Source organism: Pterocles gutturalis, unplaced genomic scaffold (genome assembly GCF_000699245.1).
Source record: "Pterocles gutturalis isolate BGI_N339 unplaced genomic scaffold, ASM69924v1 scaffold36767, whole genome shotgun sequence".
NCBI lineage: Eukaryota > Metazoa > Chordata > Aves > Pterocliformes > Pteroclidae > Pterocles > Pterocles gutturalis.
Genome location: NW_010111549.1, coordinates 3,777 through 13,217, shown reverse-complemented (window position 1 = coordinate 13,217; position 9,441 = coordinate 3,777). Strand labels below are relative to the sequence as shown.

Below are 9,441 nucleotides of genomic sequence, written 5' to 3'. Positions count from 1 at the left end.
AAGGCTGGAGACCTGCCTTCTCCACAGGGCGAAGCGAGAGGCCTCAGAGCTGGCGCCAGCCTCGCAGATCCCGGGTGAGGTCCTGCCGCCGGTCCCTGCTCCCTGCGCTCCCGCCGAGCCCCAGTCAAAGCGAACACAGGCCTTGGGACACAGCCTCCAAGTTATAAAAGAAACTTCAGGTAAGTATGACTGGCAAAGTAAGTCTGGGAAACTTTCCTCCAGGGAAAACCGTTTGAAGCACTGAATACCAGGTTAAATCAAAGCTGTTGTGGTGGGTTGACCTTGGGTGGCTGCCAGGTGCCCAGCAAGCTGCTCTCTCGCTCCCCCTCCATCAACAGGACAGGGGAGAAGATGTGATTAAAAGCTCCTGGGTCAAGATGTGAGGGTGGTGAGGCAGTGGCCCAGGTTGCCCAGAGAAGCTGTGGATGCCCCATCCCTGGAGGGGTTCAAGGCCAGGCTGGATGAGGCTTTGAGCAACCTGGGCTAGTGGGAGGTGTCCCTGCCCATGGCAGGGGGGTTGGAACTAGATGGGTCTTCAAGGTCTCTTCCAACCCAAACCATTCTGTGATTCTATGAAGATAAGGACAGGGAGATCACTCACCAATTAGCACTACAGACAAAACAGACTAGACTTTGGGGAAATCAATTTAATTTATTACCAATCAAATCAGAGTGGAGTAATGAGAAATCAAAACAAATCTTAAGAACACCTTCCTCCCACCCTTCCCTTCTGGCTCAACTTCCCTCCTGAATTCTCTGCCTCCTTCCCCCAAGTGGCACAGGGGGACAGGGAATGGGGGTTGTGGTCAGTTCATCACATATCATCTCTTCTGCTCCTTCCTCCTCACACTCTTCCCCTGCTCCAGCATGGGGTCCTTCCCACAGGAGACAGTCCTTTTTGAACTTCTCCAGTGTGGGTCCTTCCCACAAGGTGCAGTTCTCCAGGAACAGACTGCTCCATTGTGGGTCCCCTGTGGGGTCACAAGTCCTGCCAGAAAGCCTGCTCCAGCACAAGCTCCCCACAAGGTCACAGCCTTCTTCAGGCATCCACCTGCTCTGGTGTGGGGTCCTCCATGGCTGCAGGTGGAGATCTGCTCCACCGTTGCCTCCATGGCTGCAGGGCACAGCTCCCTCACCATGGGCTGCAGGGAAATCTCTGCTCCAGTGCCTGGAGCACCTCCTCCTTCTTCACTGGCCTTGGTGTCTGCAGAGCTGTTTCACATATTCTCCCTCCTCTCTTCTGTCTGCTGTTGCGCAACTATTTTTTCCCCTTCTTAAATATGTTATCCCACAGGCACTACCACCATCACTGATGGGCTCGGCCTGGGCCAGCAGTGGGTCTGGCTTGGGGCTGGCTGGCATTGTCTATTGGACATGGGGGAAGCTTCTAGCAGCCACCTCTGTACCGTGCCCCGCCCCACCCCCAGCTACCAAAACCTTGCCGTGTAAACCTGATGTATGTACAGCTGTATGCTTTCTGACTTGATGTATGTCTCCAGCTAAGAGTACCAATAAGAAAAAGTCCTTAACTGCGAAATATAAAAGCAGGTGTCTTCATGATTTCTTTAAATCTTTACAAAGTATGGATTGATTTGGGTTTTTTTCCTGCAGTTCTATTTGACAGTTAAGTCAATTTAAACCTGGAGAACTGCGAAAAACTGTTGTCCCATTAGTGTACTCCCTTGTGCTACATGTGTCAGGGATTGTTGTGTTAGAAGGTGATCCAGCTGGAAAAAACAAGTACACTGCCTGTTGTTCTTCTGAGTAGTTTTCACCTGTGAATTTCCTGATCCAGGCTGCTGTATGGCTCTAGGGCTGGATGTGCTCAGGCAGGATTATCTGGAGGGTGAGACACTCCCATTTTCATCACAGCGAGTACTTAAGGTTGCTTAGAGCAATTGTCAAACCACAGCTGGAACATCACTGAAGAAAACAGTTCTTTAGGGTTCATGTAGTCATAAATACCATGTACTTCTGTAGCTGGATTGTGCCCTTGGCATCTGAAAACTCTGCCATGAAAAACAGGAAATGTATTTGTGACTGCATAGCACCAGAAGAGTCTAAATATTTATTTGATACATACTGGAGCTGCATAACTTTGAATAAACTTGTTTGTTTGTTTGTTCCTTATGATCCAGGACTTCAAGATGACAGGAAGAGAGTTTTTTGAACTAGATTCTCCTCAGCAAAGACTATTTTTGGAAAGATTTAAGCGGGTGGAAGTCATACAAAAGGTGCTCAATGAGCTTCCTAAAGCAGATCAGTAAGTGCTGGTAAAATAAATGAAGATAAGTACATTGAACATTTCAAGTTTTTTGGAGGCTTTTCTTTTCCCATACTCTTGTATTGCAAATCTTCCTTGCAGTTACAAAAATATTTAATTGTGAGGATGCTTATTATTATCCAGAACAGAAAACTTGTTTTGTGTTTTTCAAATATGGTTAGTTTGCTGTTCTCTCCGGTCCTGCTCAGCTGGTTTCTGGTACGTGCTCCTCAATGCAGTCAGGACAGCCCTGACTGGCTCAGAGCATTCATACAGTCCTGTGCTAGAGCTAATAAATTTTCTAGGAAACTGAAATGTTGGAGAGCATAAGGCAGATAGTCTTGTGATTCTGGAGGAGTCATCTTGTGTCCAGCAGGGCTGGCCTGGGGCCAGAACTGAGAGAACATCAACCTGCTAGTTTTCTGCATTTCATTCTGCATTGCTCCCCGTTTCAGGAAGGCGAGACTGAGGTATCCAGGTGGTGGACGAGTCAGCCAGAGTCATGCAGGCTCACCCGCAGGGTTTTGTGCAGCACAAAACCAGCTCAGTGCCTTCTGGGCCTCTCAAACAACCTTTTTGTGTTTTGTGATACTGCGTTTCACTGCAAAACCTTGCTGAACCTGAGCTGGTTCTGTAAGGAGCCGTTTGCACGTGTGTATCATCTTGGATAAGTTCTGTATAACTAAGAGTAATCAGAAGCTTTTTTTTTTTAATAGGACTAAATTGCTGGCTAAACAAACGGCAGGTAGTAACGCAGGGCCTCCCCACACAGGTGAGAAAGAAAAACACCAAGGCTTTATCCCTCCTATTACAGTCAACGGTGCAGCTTTGTGTGGGATCTGCTGCCCTCATATTCAACTTAGGACATTTCTTGTTCCCCAGAAGAGCTGGGGAGCTAAGGGGGAGGCAGATACCTCAGTGGTGATGTGGTAACGTCTTGATAGAAGCCGTGGTGCTGAGGGACTGTTGGGCCTTGGAAAGAAAGAGCTGCCAGGGCCGTGAGCCTTCATTTGAAAGGGCCCTGGCAGGACTTAAAGTTTGTGTGTCCAGAGGGAGGTCGCTAATGGCTGGAAGGGAAGAGGAAGCATGCTGCAGTCAGACACAGAGTTCCTGTTCACCACAGCTCTTGTTTTTAACACTAGGGAGGTAGTACTTAAAAAAACAAAACTCCCAAACACAACAAACAAAAATCCCAAACCAAACACAACCCTTCCATCCTCCCTTTCGTGCAGTGTGGCAGGTCTGTACATCAGTAAGCCTAAGTATTTTCTGTTCTTTTTTTAAAACAAAAAACAAAACACCAAAAAAAGAATCATAGCTCCTAAGTAAGGGCAAGAGGGATATCTGACCAGTGAAGTTCTTCGCTATATAGCATCAGAATTTAATTGTTACTAGCTTATTTGCATGCTTGAAAATCTGGTATGTACCAAGAATGAAAGTATTTGCCTATTCATAATGAGAAATAGTTGGTGTTATTGATGTCAGATGTTTTTAGTGCTTTAGATTGCAAGATTAGCGCCTACATCTCTAAGGGGTTTTTGTATGATTTGTAAGCATTACAGTGTAGAAGAATTTTAAGTAGAGGGATTTTTAAGAATAATGTATTTCAATTGCTAAATGATTTAGAGATGGTCACACTTGATAATTTTGCAAATAAATATGACCCAGCATAAATTTTGTGACCAGTTAAGTATTTTTATTTTATTTGGGGCTTTAGTGACAAATCCAACTTATGATGCACTTTAAAAGTACACTCTTAACAAAATAATATTGGCACAGGCTCAGAATCTGAGTGCCTTCCAGTTAATTGCTTTGCCTGGCAAAAGTTGTCATTCCAGGAATTTTAGATTTGTGGAAACCTAAAGCAAAGAGTTGTTTCCACTTATCAACTGACAATGCCAGGTACATCGCTAAAGATAATGCACAACTTCCTTCTGCGAGTCAAATGTAATAAATCACAAACTGCTCATCAGGCTTGTAAAATTGGCACATTTTCCCATTCCCTCTCTGATGGTACCCTGCTGTGTTGGAATGTTTTCAGATGGGAACTGTTTGTCAGGATATTAAACGCTGACTATCTTTGACCAGACTTTGTTCTCTTCTGCCTTGACCATTTTACAGATTCGAACAGGAGTAGCTGCTCTAAACCGTATGTTAAAAACATGGTAAATAACAGACTCCAGTCCCTCTGTTATCAAGGGAAAAAACAGAAGCTCCAGTTCTGTAAACTAATATGTAACCTTTAACTACTGTAACCTCCTGGCAAGGCAGGACCTTAAATTCACGTGTTCCGTGCATGCAGGGAAGGCTTCAGCCTACAGAATCACTACAAATGATGTGTGAGCAGCTGCTGAGATTGTTACTGCATGTCTCAGTTGTCATAGGTGTCCCACTTGGTCTGTTCTGTAAGCTCTTCTGTTGAAACTAAACCTATACTTTGGGGGTAAGCAGGCTAAAACAAGGCTGATTACAGGAGCTAGCTGTGGTGGTTTTTCTTTTTTTTTTTTTAAATATCTTTTGAGAAAAAATTCTCCTTAGAAACATGCTGATTAGGAGAGCAAATTTCATTAGCCATAATAACAAAACTGTAGAAAAGGCTTCTCAGCCTTTCTGTCACTTTATTCTCGAGCTATATAAACTCAGGCATGTAGCAATGGGTGCTGTACTGGTTGCTTTTCAAAGTAGTTGCTCTCCATTTTGCAACAGCGCGAGATTTACATCTCTTACCTCTTATTGCAGGATATTCAGAAATTAATTGTAGCACGGAGTAAATGAAACTTTTTTTACAGTTCTCAGTTGCTGAAGTGACTTTCCTTCTTTCACAGGAACCTTTGTAATCATGGATCATACTTCCTCGCAGCAAATTCAAGCGTATGCGGTTTAGCGGCAAATAATTTCTTCAGGAACATCCTGCACGTCAGAAGGGCTGCCTTCATTTCTGCTTTGCCGATGGCTGTTGTTCCCTTTCTTTCAACAGCAGCAGTTTATGAAGTGTTTGTGCGGGAGCCTTTATTTTCAGGTAAAAACCTCATTATTCCTTGTTTTCAAAAGGGCTTTGCTTTCTGTACACAGTGTTAACACTAGAGGAGCTTTTAACTGTGGTCTTGAACTGTTGTGGTATTGAAAACCCTCAGTTTGTAAAGCAGGGTTTGAAAAACTGATTATCTAATGCATGGAGCAGCAATGAGTTCTTGAAGTTGAGTGTGAAGGAGATACATAGTGTATTTATATATGTTTATAAACCCAACTGTTATGCATCACTGATTTTTATCATTTTTCACTTGCAAGTGATTGCAATAAAGTGGTTCAGTTTCCCTCATCTGTATGATTTCATTTGAAGGTCAAATTTAGAGTGATAAATTCTTCATGGGTGATTTCCTCTCCCCGCCCTCCCACCCCAAAATGAAGACTTCTCCCTTCAAAATTTCTTACGTGGCTGTTTCTGCCGAGCGCCTGTTTCTGTGTTGCTGCACGCAGCTTATACATTGATGTGTTGGAACTACGTGAACACAGACAGTGAAATACTGTTTGTTGTGCAGGTGACCTAAACTGTGAGGTCTGTGCTGTGGTCAGAGGAGGACTGATAGGGGCCGTCATGGGTGGGTTCTATCCCATTTTCCTGGCTCTCCCCATGAACGCAAGCCTTGCAGCCAGGTACGTCTTCTTAACTTGCAATGAGTGAAATATATTTGTTGGTCAAATCTTCAGTTCTCAGTTTAAATTCTGAAAGAATGAGTATCTACCTAAATATTTTTAATTACTTTAATGTTAAATATTGATGGTTAAATTGGAAGCGAAAAAATAAGTTTCTCCCACTGTTTATGTTGTTTAGGTATTCATCATCCCCCCTGCCAGGGAAAAAAAATCTATTACGCTTCTGGCTCACAACTGCTCGGCCTGTCTTTAGAAAGATGAGTTTTGCTGTACTTGTACAGGTTCTAACTGGATTATATCTTGCCACTAAACATCACGGAATATACGTTAAAATACTGCAGCAGATGAACACTGGCAGGGATCCTGAAGAGCTACAAGCATGAAGTTAAGCAGCTTTTCAATTGCCTTGGATAAGTAACCATAATAAACAAAGAAAAGTTGTTGCTTGATGTCTTTTTTTAATAGAAAAACAAAGTGCACTGGCATTCTTTTCACTTCTGAACTTAAATGCAATTTAAGTTTTTCATTATGTCTGGCTTAGTATGTACAGCTGAATAATAGCTTTATAAGGACAAGTGTTTTTATTCGGAAATGAGGGAAAAAAAGCATTTATATTGCTTGCTTAGTGTTTGGGTCTAAGGTGATCTTTTAGAAGCTGTACAAATGAGTATTATTGAAAAATTATTTGCAAACCCCAGTGGTTAAAAAAATGGGGAGAGGGATCAAGGTAAGGTTTTTCTAGAGATTCCTCAAAATCTGAGTATTTTTCTCCCTGGACTTTCCTCCATTCTGCTAGCACAGAATTGGTCAAAAGGTTACCCCGTGTATACACTCTATACACTGTAGAGAACACTATTAGCACAGAGCAATCGGGAGTGATACTTGTGTCAGGCTTTCTAGCATATCTATCAAGTGACCAAAGTTGTCCTTGTAACCGGTTTTCCTTGAAATCAGTATTTTCCCGAAGCAAGGAACTGCGTTGAGAGGCCTCAAAAGGCTGGCGGGGTTACTGTGGTATCCCAGCTACCTCTAGTTTTAAGATTAGTGTCCAGAGTCAGTCACTTACACATCAGGCTTGTCTTCACATTGGCAGCTACGTTCTAGAGCAATATAAATTGCTAATTTTACTACTGTACAAGATTTCTTTAGTGTATTCTGCAGTTTGAGACCTAAACCACGGATTTTTTTACAGATGGAATCATCTCACTCTGATGCATGGTCTTGTCAGTAAAACCCATACGATTACTGGTCGGTAATCATCTACACTTACAATAAAATTCTAGTATCCCCAGAGCTGCACTTGGAAATATTAATTGATGAGAATTAAAAATTCAGCATTGAGACCTTTAATTGGACTGGTTTAGAATTTATGCTCTAGCACTGCTGAAAAATGTATTAAAGGAGTTTGATCATGTTTATCTACTTTTCCCTAACAGATTTTTGTTGTTACAGCAGGAACATCATGCACTCCATTTCTCTCTAACCAGCAGTAGTGGCTTTATTTCTACAGGGAAGCAGCAGACTGCATCTGCAACAGTTGTTACATAAAGTTAGTTTAGTTTTCCTTAATTCAAAGTATTGCAGTATCACCCCCACTTTTGAGATTCTCACAGAGCCAGTGTTTTATAAGACAGTGAATTATGATATCTCCAGAAGTCATGAGACTTCAACCAACAGAACCACTTACCTGTGGTAACAAAAACATAAAATAAAGCTATTACTTTGCAATAGAATCTTTAAGAATGAAAATGAACGGCTCAGTCATTGCAGATGTTCAACAAGATACAGTTAAGATATCGTAAACAGGTCCTAGTGCTTTTTGAAGTGTGAGATTCAAAACTATCTTCCATTCCATGTACTATTTTCATTTTCATATCAAGTGATAACTGTCAGTAATCAAAATGCATGCTCTGATATTTAATAATCTAATTGGACAAACTACATTTTTTAAAAAAATATTAATTTCTTAGAGTGAAAGGTGAAGGTTGTATGTAGCAAGAAAAACAAATACATTCCTCAATGTTTTTTATAAGTTGCAAAGACCAGTATTTATTTCCAGCATCACAGGTGGTACAACATACTTCATACAACTGTCAAGAAGGCAAAGGATGAGTTTGACCAGTTCTTGACCTCCTACTAACTATAACAAACTCAAATACTGCCTCCTTGTTGGAAAATCTGAGTTAGAAGAGGTTTTAGGTGTATCCTTTCTTCTACCATTTCAGCAGAAACAAGCCAGTTGCAGAGTAGGTATCACAGCAATAGCTGTTACTGCATTCTTAGAAGAATGCGTGTGTCTAACCCCTGTTCATGGACTTTTGACTACTTGAAGTCCCAAACTATTGTCAAAAGAATGCTGAAGGAGTGGCTATAGAAAAGAATCAACAGAAATACTAAAAAGCAATAATTTTATCTTCTATATGTACCATTTTTGATGTGAAATCTCAACATTACAATCTGTTCCACAGCCCCATGCAAGTGGTACCCTTGTGTCCCCTGTACCCACCCTAGGCCAGCTCCTGGCATCCTCCTGCTCATGAGCAAAGGCAGAATTATTTCTCCAAATCAGCATATCCCACTTAAACTGGGTGAAAAAGTGTAGAACCAGCTACTGTCAATGTGCAATTTTACACAGGGTATTCTTTAACCACAAAGCCCATTTGAACAACCCCTGTACCTAATATATCCCTGAGACATTTACAGCCTAAGAGCAAACCTCTTTAAATACAAGCTCTAGAGAATGTAAGTTTTTAAAAATCAGTAAATTTACAAAAGGCCTTTTGTGTTTTGCAAAAGATCTCTGTGTTTTACTGGGAAAACTGATTATGGTTTTGACAAGTGGCATGAGAAATCTGATAATCTGAAAGTACCAAGAGATGCCAAGTTTTGGAATATGGTTCCCTACATTTACTTTGTTATCGTCTCTCCAGGCAGATAGAGGTTGCAGAAACACCAATTTAGTTTTTCCTCCCAGATGCTGCTAAGCTCTTGAGAGGAAAGAGAGAGAAGTTAATTTAGAATGCTACTAAGAATCACAACACTGGAATCAAACCGTGAAGGACTAACAGAGAACTGAGCATGAAATTGTTTCTTATTTAAATGCTAAATAGTCTTAAAGAAACTGTGGGGTGGAGAAATACTGGAAAATGGAGGTAGCATGGCCATGTAGTTTAACACTGATGGCACTTGGCAATGTTTTTTGTGACATGTTCCTTTTTATCAAGCTGCAGACTACTTTCACTAGAATGCCTGGATGCTAGAAAGCCAGCACATTATTTTAAACTGCTCTCTACAAATAAGCATTTAAAATTAACAGAAACTAAAGAGTAGTACAGTGCATGGCTCATTCTGGGGCTTTAAACTATTCTGTCCTTTCCGCACCCTCAAACCTTTTGTTACACTCTCTGGTGTTTATCATGGAAATAACAATTTAATGAAAGATCATGGTTTAACAGCATATTATTAACCAGTCATCAAACTTCAGAACCTAAAAATGGGCCAGAAAGGAGGAAGATGCCAATCGA

At 41.5% G+C, this 9,441-nt stretch overlaps 1 protein-coding gene across 1 annotated transcript; it reads left to right on the top strand.

Annotated features, from left to right (window-relative positions):
* The first annotated feature begins 2,139 nt into the window (after nt 1-2,139).
* TMEM126A (transmembrane protein 126A) lies at nt 2,140-6,348 on the top strand. The gene is made up of 4 exons (XM_010073767.1): nt 2,140-2,263; nt 5,089-5,282; nt 5,803-5,917; nt 6,096-6,348. Exons 1-4 carry the CDS (start codon nt 2,148-2,150, stop codon nt 6,298-6,300), a joined length of 630 nt encoding a protein of 209 aa, XP_010072069.1. The 5' UTR covers nt 2,140-2,147; the 3' UTR covers nt 6,301-6,348.
* Nucleotides 6,349-9,441: the final 3,093 nt, after the last annotated feature.